Source organism: Gymnoscopelus braueri (genome assembly GCF_963280865.1).
Source record: "Gymnoscopelus braueri genome assembly, chromosome: 9".
Taxonomy (NCBI): Eukaryota; Metazoa; Chordata; class Actinopteri; order Myctophiformes; family Myctophidae; genus Gymnoscopelus; species Gymnoscopelus braueri.
This window is the reverse complement of record NC_137610.1, coordinates 21,419,263-21,439,375: the sequence shown is the minus strand read 5'-3', so window position 1 is coordinate 21,439,375 and position 20,113 is coordinate 21,419,263. Positions and strand designations below refer to the sequence as shown.

The window sequence follows — 20,113 nt, the reverse complement described above, 5'->3', positions numbered from 1 at the left end:
CTCTCTCTCTGTGTGTGTGTGTGTGTGTGTGTGTGTGTGTGTGTGTGTGTGTGTGTGTGTGTGTGTGTGTGTGTGTGTGTGTGTGTGTGTGTGTGTGTGTGCGTGCGTGCGTGCGTGCGTGCGTGCGTGCGTGCGTGCGTGTGTGTGTGTGTGTGTGTGTGTGTGTGTGTGTGTGTAACATGTAATTAAGTTATAAATAGTGTGCTGGCTCAGTGAGCTGCACACTGTCAGTGAAGTTGATGGTTGTCTTTCTAAGCAGATAAACCCCCGCTGAGGTCTTCTGACCAATCACGGCCCAGTGCGCTGTACAGCAGCAGCAGCCTGCCAGCCAGTGTTCCTACAAGCAGGGTTGCCATGTCCGCTTATTATACGCGACTTTGGGCTTGTTTTTCTGTAAAGTTGCTTGAAAATATTGGTAGTTGCGCGTTGCAGTTTTTTGGACTTGTTTTTAAAGTGCAGTTGCTTATTTGGGCTTATTGCTTATTAATTTTGGCGGTCCTTGACATGAAAATATTTTTGAAACACTGGTTTGAACTTTGAACAGTATTAGGAGGCATTGAATATTTTAGAAACACAGGTTTGAATAGCCCTAGAATGTCTGTGATCTTACATACATTTCATGTATTCCAAATATATTTGGAATAACTTAAATGTAGGTACGGTATGGAGGAAGGAGCAATGCTTCATAATGCTGTTCAAACCAGTGTTTCTAAAATATTGAAGGACCGCCGCGGCCTACATTTATGGATTTTGTCCAAGGACCCCTCCCCCCATCTGAAAATATGTTATACCAGGGACCCCCATACAAGATTTGTGTTGTTAAAATATTTTCAAAAATATTTTCACATTTTTCACTTTTCCCCCAAGATTTTCAAGTATCCGATGCATATACTGTAGGTTTAGCCCCCCCATTTCCAAATGTTTTGTATTTGGGAAGGCCCAAATACAAAAAAAAGGTATACAGGGTTCCGAAAGGGGCTACATAACTGTAGGTTTAAAGTGGCCTCTGGGATTGTTTTCATAGACCTTGTTGCTTATTTCTCTCGCTAAACCTGGCAACGCTGCCCACAAGCCTTTGCAGCTCATCTCAATCGCCTTAGCCACAGCTTCAATGCTAATGGTCACTGGTCATACATGTATACCTGCCGCTGCAGCGCTCACTGTCCGCTGTGACCAGCATACAACACGTCCGCGCTTATTCTCACACCCATGGGAGATGGATAACCTTCCGGACAACTGGCGTTTGACGGGTAACAGTCACGTTATTGTCCTTTTTTTTTTCCGGTCAAAGACTTAGGTTGTGTTAATGTGAACGCTAGCCACGTATCGCCTCCTAGCTTAGCACTTGCTACTAAAACATAGCAACGTTTAGTGGAGCTTGGGGTTCTGCAGTGTTGATGAAAGCGTTACACAGACCAGAGAGAATGGAAGCTGTGTGAACATCATCATTAACACCACACAATGCTGTCTGTGTTGTTGTTAACAACACAAGCTAATGGAAGCTAACTGTTATGGAAGCTCAAGCTCAAGATGAATTGAATACACAGGAGCCAGGACCCTAATGGAAACAAGCCTGCTTTCTTGGGTTTAATCCTTTTAGAATCCTTTTGTATTGAACTGTACTTTCCGTGCTTTTTTTTGGTAAACTGTATTAACAATCAGCCATTATGGGAACGTTAGTGAGAGTGGCGACTCTCTACCTACACCTGTGTCACCTCGTATACTGTCGACCCCAATGGGTCTAAATAATCTTCATTTATACATCGCAGTATACGTCGGTGTCGCTTGCCCAAATAAGAACAGATCTACTACAAGCCAACAACGCGTCAAATAGCAAATCTACAAGCTCATTCGTGACGCCTGGTGAGCTTGTATATCTGCTATTTACTGCATGCAACACCAGCATGCAACCGAGCCTTAAAGTAATGCCCCACTGCTGCAGCAGTCCAGGATCAGCCTGCTTAGATTCCAGAAACTATGGAATCTAATGTATATGATAAGATTCAAGTGTGTGTTCATAACTTCATAGGTGAGAGGCTACCTGGACTGTCTGGCAGCCAGTCAGTCAGTCAGTCAGTCCATGGGTTCAAATGAAATTCATGCACAGTGAGCACAATAGTCCCATTGTTAAGAACAACTAATCATAATTGGCATCGTTGCATATTTCAACATTGACCTCTGTTACAATCAGCAGCAGTGTTTGTTTCCTTGACGTATCGGCCATTGACTGGCTGTATAATTCTCGCCTAAGCTTTTACTCTGCCTGGAGCTTGAGTCACCATCTGGCACAGAAAGTGTAACACACTCATCACCGTTTTCTTCTCCCCTCCCTGATGTTTTTGGAGTTATTGCTCAGACAGCTTCCTGGGTTCTCCTAGCACTTTCTTTCGCCCTTCAGGCGTTCAGTGGTGATAATATCCTAGCAGGTGGTATAGGATATTATCCAAGTAGCTAGGCTATGATAACAGATCTCCGTGGTAAGGCTGTGTGTGTGTCAGTGACAGCCTCAAATTGATTGGATTAAGACCGTATTGGATTTGCACACAGGGGAAACGGGAGCACCTGTCTAAGTGCTTCGTTGAAATCCAGGCCACTGGGCGCAGCTTGTAATGTCATTGCTGTTGTCTCTGCTTATCAACTCAAACCCAGCCTTTCTGTCTCTCCCACTCATTTCCCTTTCACTGCTACTTCTGGCCATGTGAAAAAGCTGCATCCTCACACTCAAAACTATGCAAAAAGTTTATTACTACTTCTGGCAAGTGGCAACATGACAATGCGTTTCTCACAAGTCTGGGCTATATGGACAAAATCAAATATTGACAAAATATTTACCCAATGAGATGTTTGATAAATAATAATTAGTAATCAGTCTTCAACAGGGGGTCTGGGACCCCTAGGGGGTCCTCAGAGTTTCTACAGAGAGGCAGACAAATCTTTATGTAATAAGAACTTTTTTTGTGAGCTTTGGTATAAGAGATTTGGTAGCTTTGGTATAAGGAGGGAAAAAAGAGCAGACCAAGTACAGGGTCTACGGTCAAGTTTCCTTACTACTGAGCGTGTATGTGGTTAAATATCTGAAAATACACTTTAACATGAATCCAAGATATTAATAGAAAAGGGAATGTCTAAACAAAAAAAACAAATGTACACAACACCGACGATAGTGCTGTCAAACAAGTTAGTTTGGTTTAGTTAACTCTTGCACCCTGAATTGCCCATCCCTATGAAATGGTACACTAGGTGCAAGAAGCCATTTAATGTGCACTTCATTAAACCGATATTTCTTTCCCTGGCAGGTGAAGAACGTCCTCTGAGGTGATTTCGGCTTCAAGTCGTAACCGAGGAAAATCCTACCCATGCTGCAGTTGTTGATATGCTTCCACTGTTCCACCAGGAGAAGAGTGACATTTGTCTCATTATAATTCCTGTTGCCCTTTGAGCAGAGTTAAAGCCTTGATTAAAAAGCCGCTGCTCCAAGCCAAGTTGGTCTCCCTCACTTAACCCTTCTCTCTGCTCTGCTGCGCCTAACTTACCGTTATGACTTTACCCTGGTGGCCAATTGAGTGAAAGGGGACTCTGGCTGTAATGGAGTATTAGACTCTGCCGTGGGAGTTGGACTGGACCAAGAGAGCGCACAGAGGCTCACACAGACGTGCACCATGCTGCAGGGACAGTAGGCTCCCTGTTTGAGCCCCTGCCGTTCAGTGCTGCTTTTTTTTTTTTTTTCCTGTCCCTGCAATCTCAAAGGTTTGGATGGTTGAGCACAAGGGCCACTTTGAAGGAGCCCGGCGGTGGCTGCGGTTCGACCAAAGCTTACAGCCTGCTTGCCTGCTACTGCTGATTTAGTACCTTATTTCCACTGCCATCGCTCGTATAATCCACTGTTTTATGATCTGGTGAAATGGAGGTGTAAGGCAATAGAGAGGTGGAAAAAGAGGTGGAAATGAACTATTTCTGACATTAGTTCAGCTGCTTGCTTTCAAGTTTCACAGTGGTGCTGTGTCCACACATTTTTTTTCTTAATTGTTTTGGAGGGGGAAAAAAGTCAAGGTCATAGTTTTTCATCTTGGCAAAGCGGACTGCTCCAACGACTGAAGGATGAAACTGAGGAAACAGGTTACAGTGTGTGGAGGAGCCATATTTTGTGTGGCTGTGTTCTCACTCTACCTTATGTTGGACAGAGTCCAACACGACCCTGCAAGACGACAGACTGGCGGCAACTTCCCAAGGGTAAGAGTAATTGGTATAGTGGAGTGCAGAGATAGTGTCTGAAAGCACTTTCCTGCAATTGCTCTTGTACTCTGTTTGCACTCTGTTTGTGGTGTTTTGATATCTCATGGGAGGCTATTCTAAACTTTGAGGCAATATAATTTTGGCTCCATTACAACTTCTCTCCCTTTTTTGAAATTGAGTTACATCAAAGCAACAATTAACATGGAGATTGCTCTAGGGCCTAATTGTTGAGCTGTGCATTCGTTTGAATAATTCATATACCTCGATATATCCATAATTTATACCACCCTGTAACCGTAGAGGCTATCAAGTGCGTTTGCTTGTAAACATACTTTGTTTGGGAAGGGGAGACGGAACACACACAGCTGTATCATTTGGCAGTAGCCTGGTGTTGGTTTGTGAATATGAAGTATCATGTTTGGAAAGTTGCTCCAATAAGTGCTTAATGAGCTGTGGGTATCATTAACACTGTCCAAAGCAATTTAAACCTGATGGTGCCATTTGCAGCAATGGGTGAATCCATATAGAGTTTTATTGCAGAGCGTGTTATTGCAGAGAGTCATAATCCTATGTCACAACAACAAAAGTTTCTCAACTGCAACAGTCTCATGATGTCTTAGCAAGACTAGGTAATTAAAAACAGATTTTAGTGAGAGTGCAAAAAGGCAACATCCATGTGATTCTGAAATAAACAAAAAGTATTTATTTTGGATTTTAGAGCCAGATCTCAGTTCTGCAGAACCGCATAGAGCAGCTGGAGCAGCTCCTAGAGGAGAACCATCAAATCATCAGCCATATAAAGGACTCTGTGCTGGAGCTCACAGACACAGGGGCCGTGTCTCCCAGCGGCCACCTGCCCTTCAGGAGTGCCAATGGTTCTTGGGTCCTTCCATTTGACGGTCGGCCCACCTTCCTTGCCGTCAAGCCACAGGACTGCCAGCTTACAACCGGTAGCCAAGCTCAAACGGACCTTCAGGTGAGCATGCTGCTGATCTTTTTGTGCAGAGCAACCAGTATGAAGGTAATCTGTAATATGACATTTGTCCAATAACTTTTCAGAATGCAGGACTAATATTTAGGATGCTTTATTTTAGATGTTGGATGTATACTCCCTCCTGAAGTTTGACAACCCGGATGGTGGTGTGTGGAAGCAGGGGTTCGAGATCACCTATGAGCCTGGGGAGTGGGATGATGAACAGCTACAGGTGTTTGTGGTCCCCCACTCCCATAATGACCCAGGTGAGTTGCATGAGCATTTCCGCATGAGGAAACTTCAAGCAGCTTAAGGTGATGTGCCTGGAATTAACCACTCGAGTCCCATTTTCAAATATTTCTGAAAATATTTCTATTATAATCCTATAATGACATGGCCATGATAGGAACACCGGGTTTTAAGTTAAGGCCTTAGCTTTTCAGACATGGAGTAGACTATGACAAATACGCTGCTTGTACTTCAATTGTACTGTAGACAAAAGGATCTGACACCGTGCTGTGAATCCTCATCCAAGGACAAAGCCAGTTATGGGAATGGGAAAGCAAATTTAGATTCACTTGTTGTCATTAATATTAGACCATGTTGACCAAGCAAATGTCTACTACAGCAGATGGCTTATTTTTTAGATTAGAATTGCTGCTATTTTATTTTGGACTGACATTTCCATTAGATTAGTTTTCTAAGCTGTCACACGCTTGTTAACTTGACAGCTATTGATTTGTGGCTGGTCAGGTCGCCGAAACCTGCAAATCTCCTCGAGAATGAACAAGAACACGAGTCATTTGGACTGTATTGATTGAGCTTTACTTGCAGGCAAGGTCACCCCATAGTAATATCCACTGCGGCATGCAGGGTGTGCAGAGAGGATATGGTGAGAAGATGCATGTGAAAATGCCCCTGTCGGATTCCGTTGTCAACTTATAAAAGCTATTTAATGTGTAATAGGCTCCTCTCTCTAAAAGCCAGGATAGGGCTTTTAGTGTGCGGTAATAGGTACTGCAGGTACTGTAAGTTAAGTAGGTCAAATGGTGAGAGTAACACAATGTCAGACCTGCAGTAAAAAAGCAGCACCCCCCACACCTCTGCCCCTCCTTACTGACTGCACTTCTCTCTTCTCTCTGCACATGAGTGGACTTCACTGCCACTAAGTCTGTAATAGAACATTGTGTTGTGAAAGGTCCTAATGTTGCACAAGCTAATGTTGATGACTTGGTTTCTGCCTCATTAATGCACTCTATAAAAAAATATGATGTTTAGTATCAGCAGGAGATATACTGTAGGCTGTTGAGAGGATACTTAAAGGGACACTATCACACAACATTGTCACTGTATTTGTTGTGCGGCTCTTTAATGTTCAATTTTCAGCCATAAAACTGAGCTATCTTGGTGTCAAACCCATGAACATGAAAACGGCAACTCTTTTACTTCCAGCCAGGTTTTTAGCCTCTGCCCTTGTGGCATTGTCCTTGTTTGCTGTGTTTATGGAGAAATGGTGATCTTGTGCTATTTAGTGCACTAGTGTAACCAGTCATGTCTCCTCTCTCTTCTGTCTGTCCTCGGTTTCCTGTCTCTCTACACACTTCTATCTGAATAAAGACAAAAAAACTAATTTGTGATCTTGACTCAGAAACTATGAATAGGGTGAATGTAATGGCAACCATAAACTGTATGTTTATGCCAGACCAAAGCTTGTTCACCAAATGCATAATTGTAGGAACACAGAGAAAGAGACAGACAGACAGAGGGGATGTCCTCTGTTATGCACTATATTGTCAATATTATTGTTTCTGGTCAATTATAATAATTAGCTACAATGTGTTCCTTTTTAAAGGCTGAAGTGTATTAACGAACACAAAGGACGTGTGTGTAGTTTGACTTGCAGACCCCTAAGGAGCCATTTGGTTCCAGAGTGTACAAATGGACACTTACAGGTCTATTTGGTTCCATTTGTACACTACCAGTGTTAGAGCAATTCAGAGCATTAGAGTTGGCTGGAGGCCCATGCAGTGTTTTGTTTAGTTTTTTCTTCTTCTTTCTTCTTTGTCTTCAGTGTACAAAAAGGCTTTGTGTATTGTTTCAGGCTGGATCAAAACCTATGACAAGTACTTCACTGACCAGACACAGCACATCTTGAACAACATGGTGGTGAAACTGGCAGAGGACCCGCGGAGGAAGTTCATCTGGTCTGAGATCTCATTCCTCTCCAAGTGGTGGGAGACTGCGGACACAGAAAAGCAGGAGGCCACGCGCAAGTGAGTTTGCACAACTCTCCAGTGACCACCGGGTGTCATCCCAAACCCTTACCTTGCAGGCCTCTTCTCCGTACCTTTGCAAAGTTGAGCCTGAATTATACTTGGCTGCATGTTGTGCACCAAAAATAGCAGATATACAAGCTCACAACATGATGTGCAACAGCGGAAAATGTAACGAAATTACACGCAAAAATAGCAGATCTACAAGCTCACAATGTGTCGCGTTGTGAGCTTGTAGATCTGCTATTTCCGGTGCACAACACCGCTTTAGCCTCTCTGTTTTCCCCGTCCTCTTCCCAATTCTGAGAGTGATCTGAGGTTTCTGGGCTACAACTTTCTCTGCTGAATGCATTACACTTGCCATTAAGTGCTGTTATGTAACAGACGGTATCAATTCACAAGCACCGCATGAGAAGTCATCCGCTGTGCCTTGCGGCGACCTGTCAGACTGCATTTTAACGGTGCTCTAAGTGACTGCACTCCCCCTCTGGATAAGAGCGTAGATACTCCTAGAATAGCATGTCGTCGTGTTGATGTTATTTCTCCTCAGTAGTAAGCATGGGATTTGCCTCACCTTTGCTTTGTTAATCCTCTTTCTTGAACAGACTGATCCTCGACGGGCAACTCGAGATTGTTACCGGAGGCTGGGTGATGACAGATGAGGCCAATGCTCACTACTTTGCCATGCTAGACCAGCTCATTGAAGGCCATCAGTGGCTGGAGAGAAATCTAGGTAGGGGTGTGTACGGAGCTCTGTTGTTTGTTAAGGCTGTGCCGATATGTTTTTGTTGAAAAGTTAAACCTCTACTGTATATTCAGAGTGTTTGTTCAGTAGCAAGTCTCTCCAGCCCTTTAGTAAACAGAAAATAAAATTGTCTTGTGAGGATGCTATTACCAATTACCTCATTTTTCATTTAGTTTCATCACTTCCAATTCCACTTCTTTATGAGTCCTTTGAGTTCTCTGTCTTGATCGGATAAAATTGGTATCCTGACCTGAACATATATTTTCTGTTTACTAAAGACCTGGAGAGACGGAGAGATTTCCTGTTACTGAACAAATACTCAATGATTGCTTTTGGAATATACCGTATAACTATTTTAAGGAGTAGTTCACCCCCAAAAAATACTTATTTTCTATCAATTACACACCCCCAGATTTGTTATTTTTCTCACATTCCTAAGCCAATAATTTGATGACGGCGGAAACTCAATGGAGACTTTTTGAGTCTCCGCCGGTCTTCAAATTATTGGCTTAGGAATGCGACAAAAACAAAAAAATCTCCCCGAATTCAAGCCTTCATAGGGTGTGTAATTGATAGAAATAAGTAATTTTTTGGGTGAATTACTCCTTAACACTTATTTTAACAAAAGCATATCAGTTACACCCCCTTATTATACTTAAGTTATCTATTGAAGTAAAAAAGTTTTTTAAGTGATGAAAGACTGTCCACAGTGGAAATGGTCTTCTTTCTCCAACCTTTGACTTGTATAGTACAATTACTAATTTCCCAGTCGCCAGTTTACTTTGTGCTTACTTGCGCATGTGCTGGATTAGTTTCTTACTCAGCATTTTCTGCAGTGTTTATTTTCTTTTGCATTTTTACTCACTGTGCAATCATTTTTCACTAATATATAATTTGACACTGTTTATTGTGTTAGTTCAATATGAAATCCGGCCCTTCTACAAATGAGCCAAAAGTGACGTTTCCCTGACTCAGATGCTGGTAATGGCTTTTGTGCTAAAATGTGTAGTAGTAAAACTCTCCCACCACTGCAGAGGTCCAGCTTTGATTGCCGGCAGGGGTGCCTCAGGCTTGGCCGGCCGCCCCAAACCAATACAGTTGGCAGTGTTCAAGGGTGAGAAGCCGGCAGGGGATTTTATCCTTGTTGCTGCACTAGTGACTGCTTGCTCTCGGGTGAAAAGTGGCTGGCGGGCCCCATGTGTATCAGCGGAGGCATGTGGTAGTCTACACCCACAGGTTGCTGCCATGCCCTAGCTACCCACCAGCCTCTGGTCATTTAATTTAACCTTTTTATGTTCATTTGTAAAGGCAATGTAGTTAGATTGTAATGCCTTGCATTTTATATTATTTCCCACCACTGCTTTATGCTATGTAAAGGAGTACACAGGGTGAGCGATAGTGTCCTTTGGTCACCCTACGATCGCCTACTTGAAGAAAAATTATGATTTTAAAGTGGTGTGCTATCCTTCCATGACCTGGTGTTCAGCCTGGTTGTAGGTGTAACTTAACTCCTGCCTTATCTTTGGTCGTGTGACGTGCTGTTGTATGAGTAACATCTTGTAGTGGGTTAAGCCTCATCTTTGGTCATGTGACTTTGCAATTTACAATTAAGGCATTTAGCAGATGCTCTTAACCAGAGCAACTTACAATTAGCAAGGTAGGCGTTTGACACTGAAAACCACTCAATTCTACTTGATAAGCTGAGGTCGATTGGTTTTGACAGCACCTCACTAAATTGGATGAGATCTTACTTGGAGGGTAGAGAACAAGTGGTTGACATCAACGGAACCATGTCCTCATCCCTTCCGGTGATCTGCGGGGTTCCTCAAGGCAGCATTCTAGGGCCGTTACTGTTCCTTCTATACATTAACAAGATGAATGCTGCCTGCAACTGCAAACTGTTCCTGTTCGCTGATGACTCTGCACTCCTGATATCGGGTGAGGACAAGTTGCAAGTTGAGGAAGCTCTCAGCTCTGAACTCTCCAAAATCCGTACTGGGCTTACTGATAACAAACTGTCACTACACCTTGGGAAAACTGAATCCATTCTCTTTGGGACCAAACATTCCCTCAGTAAGATGAATGTAAATGATTTCAAGGTCAAAGTCGATGACACAATCATCTCTAGCAAAGAAGAGATTACCTATTTGGGATGTATTCTTGACAAATACCTGACAGGTGAAATGGCAACAAAGATGACATGGCAACAAAGTTGGTCAAAAGAGTAAATCAGAGAACCAGATTTATGGGCAGAGTTTCCTCTTTTGTCAACAAGAATGCCCTCAGGACCCTCTCAGGGGCCCTGATTCAGCCCCTTTTTGACTATGCTTGCACCTCTCTGACGTGCTGTTGTAGGAGTAACATCTCGTAGTGGGTGTTAAGCCTCATCTTTGGTCATGTGACACTAACCCTAACCCTACAATTAAGGCATTTAGCAGATGCTCTTAACCAGAGGAACTTACAATTAGCAAGGTAGGCGTTTGACACTGTAAACCACTCAATTCTACTTGATAAGCTGAGGTCGATTGGTTTTGACAGCACCTCACTAAATTGGATGAGATCTTACTTGGATGGTAGAGAACAAGTGGTTGACATCAACGGAACCATGTCCTCATCCCTCCCGGTGATCTGCGGGGTTCCTCAAGGCAGCATTCTAGGGCTGTTACTGTTCTTTCTATACATTAACGACATGAATGCTGCCTGCAACTGCAAACTGTTCCTGTTCGCTGATGACTCGGCACTCCTGATATCGGGTGAGGACAAGTTGCAAGTTGAGGAAGCTCTCAGCTCTGAACTCTCCAAAATCCGTACTTGGCTTACTGATAACAAACTGTCACTACACCTTGGGAAAACTGAATCCATTCTCTTTGGGACCAAACATTCCCTCAGTAAGATGAATGTAAATGATTTCAAGGTCAAAGTCGATGACACAATCATCTCTAGCAAAGAAGAGATGACCTATTTGGGATGTATTCTTGACAAATACCTGACGGGTGAAATGCGAACAAAGGTGGTCAAAAGAGTAAACCAGAGAACCAGATTTATGGGCAGAGTTTCCTCTTTTGTCAACAAGAATGCCCTCAGGACTCTCTCAGGGGCCCTGATTCAGCCCCTTTTTGACTATGCTTGCACCTCTTGGTACTCCAACACCCCAGTGTCACTGAAGACTAAGCTTCAAACCTCCCAAAACAAACTGATTCGACTACTTCTCAGACTGGGGCCCATGACCCACCTCTCTCCCACTCATTTTGCCAGCCTAGGCTGGCTCAGGGTAGAAGACGGGGTTAAACAACAATGGGATTAGTCTTCAAAATTGTAAATGCAAATTTGCCCGAAATGACCCCAATACCCGCATATGTCTAAATACCTCCAAAAAGTTAGTGACACCCACAGTCACGAAACTAGAGGGAGCGTTAACAACAATCTGGTACCACCCACCCATAAAACAAACATGGGCAAATTCTCCTTCTACAGCACTGCCACCCAGGTTTGGAATAGTCTAACCCCATCCCTCAAAAAATGCAGTTCGCTGGGCTCATTTAAAACGGCCTTAAAAACTCACCTTTCAGGAGGCCAAAAGAGGAGGTAGTACCATTTTCCTCTACGACCCCCCCCTTTTTGTACATGTTTTTTTTCTTTCCTGTATTGTGTTGATTTTGAACTGTTTGGTTGCTACTATATATGTCTATGAATTGAATACCAAGGACCCCAATGGAAACAAGACCGCAAGGACTTTTTTGGACGGACCTTTTAGACAAAGTATTATATAATTGTGATGTTAAATTTTTTTTTGCCTAATAAAATATTCACTCAATCAATCAAACAACGCATACAGTACATCAAATGCAGAGAGACAGTGTAGTGCCTCAGTAAACCCATTATTATTATTATTATTATACATTTTAACATTGTGCTCATGCTGTTGTAGGTGTAACCCCTCGTAGTGGGTGGGCAATAGACCCCTTTGGACACAGTGCCACCATGCCTTACCTGTTGAAGAAGGCCAACCTGACCAGCATGCTGATTCAGAGGGTTCACTACTCCATCAAAAAACACTTTGCCTCCACTCGCAGCCTGGAGTTCATGTGGAGGCAGGCCTGGGGTGAGTTGACCCAATTTCAACCATCTAATTAATGTGCTTATCTTCAGGGAAACCTGTTTTGGCTTTAATAAAATTTCAATCTGAACTTCTTTATTTCGGGAGGGGGGATTCTTACATGGCAAGTTTATTTTCTATTTAAAACCAGCTCATGAATCTAAGTGTATTCTCTTCGCTTTGCAATTCTTACTGTTTTGACAGACCCTGCATCGGGTACAGACATATTTTGCCACATGATGCCGTTCTACAGCTATGATGTTCCACACACCTGCGGACCAGACCCCAAGGTCTGCTGCCAATTTGACTTCAAGAGGTTGCCAGGTGGGCGAGTGAACTGTCCCTGGAAAGTTCCCCCGAAACCTGTGGTGGAGAACAATGTGGCAGAGAGGTAAGGCCAGTGAGATCATAAATTATCTCCCTCTGTCTGTTGCTGGGTGAACGTGGGGTGTTACTTCAAACTTTGTGTCAGGGAACAGATGGGATGTGTGCCAGTACTTGCAGTTAGACCAAGGACACAGGGCAAATCCTCACAGAAAGGCCGGGTATGTAAAGAGGGTGAAAGCTTTGTAGACATTCATCCGACTCAAATTGCAAGGTTTATCTATAGAGCTTTCTAAAGAAAACGGCCTAAGCGGCTAATGGATAACGCCTGTCTTAGATTGAAAGCTATTGATTCCCTTCTCTTCCCAGGGCCAATTTGATGCACCCCTTTTCAAGGTCATCTGTTATTCTTGAAAAGTGGCTAACACAAAGCAGTTTCTGAATGCCAAGTAATTAGTTGCCCCCCCACCTCTCCCTTTCTCTCACAGGGCACAAGTGCTGCTGGACCAGTACCGTAAAAAGTCCATGCTATTTCGCAGTAAGGTGGTTCTGATTCCTCTAGGGGATGACTTCCGCTTCGACAAGGCCCCGGAGTGGGACCAGCAGTATGGCAACTACCAGAAGCTTTTTGATTACATGAATTCTCAGCCCGAGATGCGAGTCCAGGTGAGAAACTATTTCTGTCACCACCAGGTGCTATGCTCATTGTGTTATATATTTTTTGCTGCTTACATCAACTAGCCCAATACAGAACATTCTTCATTGTAATGAATTATGTATTGTTATCATCTGAGCTGGATGACAAAATGAAAATATCTGTCACGAGTAGAAGTTTTGTTTCAATGTTGGCTTGTTTAAATATCATCACGTCATATCAAAGGGACACGTATAAGGTTTTTATTTATTTTTGTTCAATGTGTTTGAGTGAGGTCTGAAACATCATCACATCTCTTTGTCCCTGACGTGTCTCTGCGTGTCTAGGCCCAGTTTGGTACCCTGTCAGACTATTTCAATGCTGTTTATAAAGCCAACGGTGCGACGCCGGGATCCAGGCCTGCAGATTACCCTGTGCTGAGTGGAGACTTCTTCGCCTATGCAGACCGCGAGGACCACTACTGGACAGGTTATTTCACATCGCGACCCTTTTACAAGAGCTTGGACCGTGTGGTGGAGTCGCACCTCAGGTGAGGCCGGTTAGATCACACCTCATTTTATACCCATAGCTCTGAATGACCTGTGTGGCCTTGAGTTTATCTTAAGGCGGTTTATTCACCCATGACTGCCTCTCGCTGATCTTCAGGGGTGCTGAGATCCTCTACAGTCTGGCTGTTGCAAGCGCTCGGCATGGGGGCATGGAGGGCCGCTACCCAGTCACTGATTATGCCCTGCTGGCTGACGCGCGGCGATCCGTTGGCCTCTTCCAGCATCACGATGGCATCACTGGCACAGCAAAGGAGAATGTTGTCACCGACTACGGCACCAAGTAATTTAGATTTTGCCTGAAAATGACAATAATATGGATGGGAATGAGTAAGGGATGCACAACGACAAACATTGCGGTTATCGATAAATAATGTATGATACAGAGGCTAATTATGTTACTGCGGTTAGCCTCTGCTTAGTGCATTATTGTTCGATAATTGCATGGCAGGGTTCAGGTTACTTCATTTGCACCTGTAGATACAGTAGATTTGGTTGCAATAGACAGTCACAGCAGGCCATCCATTTTAACAATCATTTTACATACAACAGACACATATGATTAAGTGCTCAAATAATGGACAGAAACAAGGAAAACGAATTAAACTCAATAAAATAAATTACCAACTAGAATAAAAATATAGGTAAAATACTGATGAAAACAAATAAATGAACATAGCATCTGTGCAGTGTTGCTATGTCTTGTTCATCTGAGTGATGGCTGCTGGAACAAAGCTATTTTTATACCGAAGCAGAAGTGGACTGTGCAGAGGGTGGGGGGAATCATTAGAATGGAGCTGGTTATCCACTGTAAGTGTGGTGTATACTGGCTGTGACTCACCAGTCAGCCTTTTAACACCATATGATTTAGGGAGTGGATGTCGTGTTGATTATTCCACTTATACCAAGTAGTGTTTATTCATATTTTTGGGCAATAAGCTATTGAATAGAAACAGTGCATTGCCACTATCTTCACCAACCTTGGAACAAATGTTGCCTCACTCCTCCAGCAAGTGGGAGAACCGGTAGTCATGTCCTGGAAACGACTATCCTACCAATCTGAGTCATTCAGCTCACTATAGTCAATATCTTTCACACCCACACAGACATTTTGTGTTCCTCAAAATGTTGAAAGTAATATTGCAGGTTATTTTCCTTGCCTTGTACTGTAGCTAATGATAGCTTAAATAACTGAATAGTTTTATTCTGCATATTAATTTAGAACGGTGAGGTCAACATTTTGTAGTTAACTGAAAATATTTTACTCCAGCCAGTCAGAATCAAGTATTCTCTGTGGTTATTCTATAAGTATGTCCTTTTTTAACTCTTAATTTTAAATTATATCACTGAATATTCAAAAGAAAAACCTCAACTATGACTAGCTGTAGTGAGCACCTGGTTCTTCTCCCTGCTCTGTAGGTTACTGCGCTCGCTGATTGGTCTGAAGAGAGTCATCATCAACGCTGCTCACTTTCTGGTGATGAAGAACAAGGAGTTCTATCGCTTCTACCAGACAGAGCCTTTCCTAGAGACGGTAAGAGGGAGCCGGGGGTACCACATACTGTATTGTTTAACCCTTTTAGCTGGCAAAATACACACTTCAAGGATAAAAAAATGCAGTTGCAGCAACAAACAACTATCTATACGCAACAGGATAGTCTGCGTTGCGAGTGCCCTGATTTGTATCTTGGTGTGTCTCTGTAGGATGACAGACGTGCCACTCAGGACACTTTGCCGCAGCGCACTCTCATTGAAGTGGACCCAGCTGGACCAAGGTATTGCCCTGCATCACTCCTCATCATTCAACATGTTAACCCCACGGTGTCGATTTATATTTTTTCAGTGAAGAGATTTGTTGTAGATGCGGGGGGGGGGAAGGAGGGGGCCCTGGGCGACACCTGTCAATGAAGTATATAGGGCTTAAAGGAGTAGTTCACCCAAAAAACGGCGTATTTTACTACCAATTACACACCCCATGAAGCCTTGAATTCATGGAGATTCTTTCGTTTTTGTCGCATTCCTAAGCCAATAATTTGATGACCGGCGGAGTCCCCAGTATGAGACCCAATTGACCTGCAATTGAGTCTCGGACAGCTACAGTGGGAGCCCCAGGCGGTCATTAAATTATTGGCTAAGGAATGCGACAAAAACTAAAAAATCTCCATGAATTTAACACATTGAATGCCAATCGCGTAGATCTACGCGAACCTATTTAAAGCCGCAGCGTGCCAATCGCGTACATCTACGCGAACCGCCGGTTCGCGTAGATCCCCCCCCCCAGGTGCACTTTCGGATTTTTTTAAAATCCATTTCTGGTTCCGGTTTGACGACCGGAAACAGAATTATTTGGGATCCGGTTTTGCCGATCACGGCGGCCCTCGTTCTAATGACGAAACTGAAACTCAATTCTCTTCCTGTATTTTTTTCTCCTCGCATATCCCCGTTTAACGTAAACCGCTCTAACTACAACCATGGAGCTCCGTTTGACATGTGGTTTTCACTGGTAGATTCAGTGAGAAGTCGCCGATGTTTACAAACAGTGCACAGCTCAATCTTAAGGATTTTAACAAGGTATATGGCGACGTGAAAAAAACTAAAAAACAACAATAACACGTTGGCACTGGTGAGTACATTTTGAGATTAACGTCTGGCATGGAATGTGTTAAGGGGTGTGTAATTGATAGAAAATATGTATTTTTTGGGGTGAACTACTCCCTAAGTGGTTGATTAGTCATCTACTGTGTGCTCGTCAACCCGTCCAGCAGTATCCCTGACCTCTTTCATTTTCCTGTCCCGCCCAGGTACGTGGTTCTGTTCAACCCGGTGGAGCAGGAGCGGCTGTGCGTGGTGACGGTGCTGGTGAACACGGTCAGGGTGCGCGTGCTCACCGAGGACGGACAGACCCTCCCCGTGCAGCTGAGCGCTCAGTGGAGCTCTGCCAGCCAGATGAGTGCTGAAGTGTTTGAGGTAAGGAGATGTTAAAATGGTCTTGCTCGGTTTTAAGCAAGGAGCACTGTCGGAGGATTAGGGGGGAGAGTGACAATTCTGTCATGCTGTTGCTAGGCAACTCTTGGTAGTGGTGGTGGGGATTTAATTGCAGTGAGTTTTTGGTGTGATTTGAATATTTTCAGTCTGGTGTGAATTATAGTCGGGAGGAGCACCTAATATAGCATTTCTATTCGCTTCAAATAATGTTTTAAAAAAACCTATGCGATTAATTTCCATAGTGACGCCTTTGGCCTCATATGTAACGGTTAATCATCCACATTTTAAACTCGGGTGACAGTTTAGTCCTAATGAAATCCCATCATTTTGCATGACTTCCTCGGTCAAGGTGACTGTGACAAAGGCGGGCAGTCTTGAAAGCCCTGGGGACACTTGGGAACGACATGAGCTTCCCAACGTGTACCTAAAGTCACCAGTAAGTGGCAGTACGCAATTGTAAATAATATTGGTTTTCTGGTGGCCATATATCAAAAGAAATGCTACTCTGAGTCTGTACTGTGAGTACTGGAAAATTGTTCTATCCACCAAAAGGCAAGATTATGAATCCAGTCTGGGTCATCTCTGCCACCGGATTTGAAATGAATAGTTCAATTTCTGCCCAACTTAAATTCCTGTTTGAGCACAGCCCCTGGACGTCAGTGTGGAAGGGTACGCTGTGTCCAATATTATTTTTGGAATTTATGGTTGAGCCCATTGGCTCTAATAAAATGTTCATGTCGGTGCTCTCATCAATCACAATATAGAAGTCAATAAATGACTTCACTTCGTCTTTTAATTGACTGTAAAAATCTACAAGATCCCTGCTTCTCTCTGCCTCACGGTCTTAAGTGCAACGCCGGTGACGATGAAAGCGGCTACCTGCCGCCTCCATTATTTTCGAAGTATGGCAGCTTTACCAGCAATATAGCAGCATGGATTTCTTTTTCATTTGAAATAAACCCCTTGAGATCCAGGGGGTCCTCAGGCACAACGCACACAATCACATAACAATCGACAATAACAATCGACAAAACATACACATGAGGGCTCTCACACCATCCCAGACCATTCTACATCTGTTACACATGTCATCTAAGAAAATAACAATTAGAATGTAAATACAATCAATTATATAAAACAAGAATCAAAAGCAAGAACAGTTAGATTTGAGCGAATCAAGCTAAGACATTTTGAAAACAGGAAATGAAGTAATTGATCTAAGTAAAGTAGTGGAGAGTGAGACCAGCTGCTGCATACAAATAGATGATAATGTAATATAATTTGTTTTGGTCAGTTGATTAGTTGAATCATTAAATTGAAGAGAGCTGTGAAATGTGAATTTGGAGACTTGTTTCTTAATTGTTTTTGTCATCGTTTTCTCTTGTGTACGCAGGCTTCGTTCATGGTACGTCTGCCCGCCTTGGGTCTGGCTGTGTTCCATGTGTACGATGCTCCCGACTCCCCCATGACTCTACGCTCCGACACCCTTCTGAGGCTGGCGGGACGGGGGCTGAGCGCCCATGCTGTGGACCCCCTGCCGGTTCGATCTCAGCAGGCCGACCCACAGACCTTCTACATCACCAGCCAGTCTCTCACGCTCGGCTTCTCTGGCACGACGGGACTGCTGGAGGTTTGTGGGAGATCTGCTTCAGCTCTCTGATCAGTTAAAACTGTTTATAGTCATCATTAAAAAGCTTACTTGGGGGGCCAGCTCTGCTGTTTAACTTTGATCTGTAAAAAGTGGTAAAAAAACAAAACAATGGCTTGATTTCCCAACAGCCCCTGTCTTTGTTTGATCTAAGTGAACATGACTTGTCCTGCTGCTAACACAGGTCTTCTTTGATCTCCATCATGTTCTGTCACGGCTCTCCCACACTGTGTTTTCTGCCATTTTTCTTGCTCTTCATCAGAGCATCCGACGGAAAGACGACCCTCAGGAGGTGAAGGTTCAGATGCAGTTTTTAACGTACGGCACGCGTGCTTCCAAGGACAAGAGTGGGGCTTACCTCTTCTTACCCGATGGAAAGGCTAAGGTATTCTATCAGTACCCTCATCTCAGCTGTTTACTTGCTCTCACAGAGGGCTTTGACACGGTCTCCCATGTGTATAGTGTGTCATATTGGGGAGCTCGGGGGAGATGCGTGCATGCTGCTTCGTCGCTTCATTGATTGAAAAGCAACGATCAAAAAGCAGCGGAACGCAGGAGCTCAGCTGCAGTGCTGTGTTTTTTACACTGCTACTGCTGTGCAGCTCTCTTCACTTCTCACTCACCTCTCCTCTTGCTCTGTTCTTCCCCATATGTTTGTGCCTGTGTGTTCCTCCTACTCACAGCCCTACATTCAAAAGGAGCCACCTGTGGTGCGCGTGGTGGAAGGACCGCTCTTCTCCGAGGTCGTAGCATACTACCAGCATTTCCAACAGATCATTCGCATACACAATGTGCCAGGTAATATCGCATTCACAGCACTCTGCAGACTGGCATCAAATAACCATGTTTGAATTTACTTTTGAACAGTGTGTTTTCGCTTCCGTGGCTGGCAGATGGTGTTTTTTGTTGCAAATGAAACACAGAATGTGCCAGAATGCCTCAGTAGTCTCCCGGGAGATAATTTGAAAGTCAAATTAATTTACCATTTTGGCCCGAATTTTAGATGACCCTGTTTAAAAAACAAAACAACCCCCCTTTCAACACCTGTTTTAGGAAAAAAGACCAAACCTTATTTCTTTATATACAGCAGCATTTTATTTGAAAATAATTGTATTCAATGTAATCATACTTTTAAATTCCTTCAATAAAAAAGTTTAATTAATAATGTTGCCTACTGGTATTTCTAATACTATTTAATTTCATAGTGCAAAAACAGTGCATTAACGGTTGGTTTAAGTCTTACATTTTATGCAAACCGACACTACTGACATGTCATTATGAGACGTTATGGCCCCGTGCACACAGCACATTTCAGCACGCTGCTTATTACCGTATTACCATACTGTAAACATGCGCCTGATGCACGTCTTAACATCGCTGCAGTTGTCAGGAAAAATCCCTTTTCAGTGAGATGGGAAGGTACGATGGCGGAGACAGCAGTGAGAAAACGAAAGTAAGATTTCACCAAAGAGAGAGACAACCCCAGATAGTTGGTTGAATTGAAGGAGAGGAGGAGACTGAAAAAAAGACTCAGAGTTGGGCTGTCAGTGTTGACTGTTGTGGTGGATTTGTATTTGCAGAGTATAGACGTGCATCTGCATAGATAAACAATTATTAAAACCCACTGCGCTGAAGA

General features: G+C 43.5%; 1 protein-coding gene across 1 annotated transcript in view; it reads left to right on the top strand.

The window, feature by feature from the left end:
* The first annotated feature begins 1,093 nt into the window (after positions 1-1,093).
* man2a2 (mannosidase, alpha, class 2A, member 2) overlaps positions 1,094-20,113 on the top strand; it is a 30,970-nt gene continuing 11,950 nt past the window's right edge. Inside the window, exons 1-17 of the mRNA XM_080438292.1 lie at positions 1,094-1,250; positions 3,297-4,230; positions 4,952-5,209; positions 5,328-5,472; positions 7,308-7,479; positions 8,085-8,212; positions 12,153-12,326; positions 12,525-12,711; positions 13,133-13,310; positions 13,626-13,828; positions 13,945-14,127; positions 15,264-15,378; positions 15,549-15,619; positions 16,646-16,811; positions 18,223-18,459; positions 18,740-18,862; positions 19,161-19,275. Coding sequence (XP_080294418.1) covers positions 4,099-4,230; positions 4,952-5,209; positions 5,328-5,472; positions 7,308-7,479; positions 8,085-8,212; positions 12,153-12,326; positions 12,525-12,711; positions 13,133-13,310; positions 13,626-13,828; positions 13,945-14,127; positions 15,264-15,378; positions 15,549-15,619; positions 16,646-16,811; positions 18,223-18,459; positions 18,740-18,862; positions 19,161-19,275 — 2,587 coding nt within the window. The 5' untranslated portion in view covers positions 1,094-1,250; positions 3,297-4,098. The remainder of the gene's footprint in view (positions 1,251-3,296; positions 4,231-4,951; positions 5,210-5,327; positions 5,473-7,307; positions 7,480-8,084; positions 8,213-12,152; positions 12,327-12,524; positions 12,712-13,132; positions 13,311-13,625; positions 13,829-13,944; positions 14,128-15,263; positions 15,379-15,548; positions 15,620-16,645; positions 16,812-18,222; positions 18,460-18,739; positions 18,863-19,160; positions 19,276-20,113) is intronic.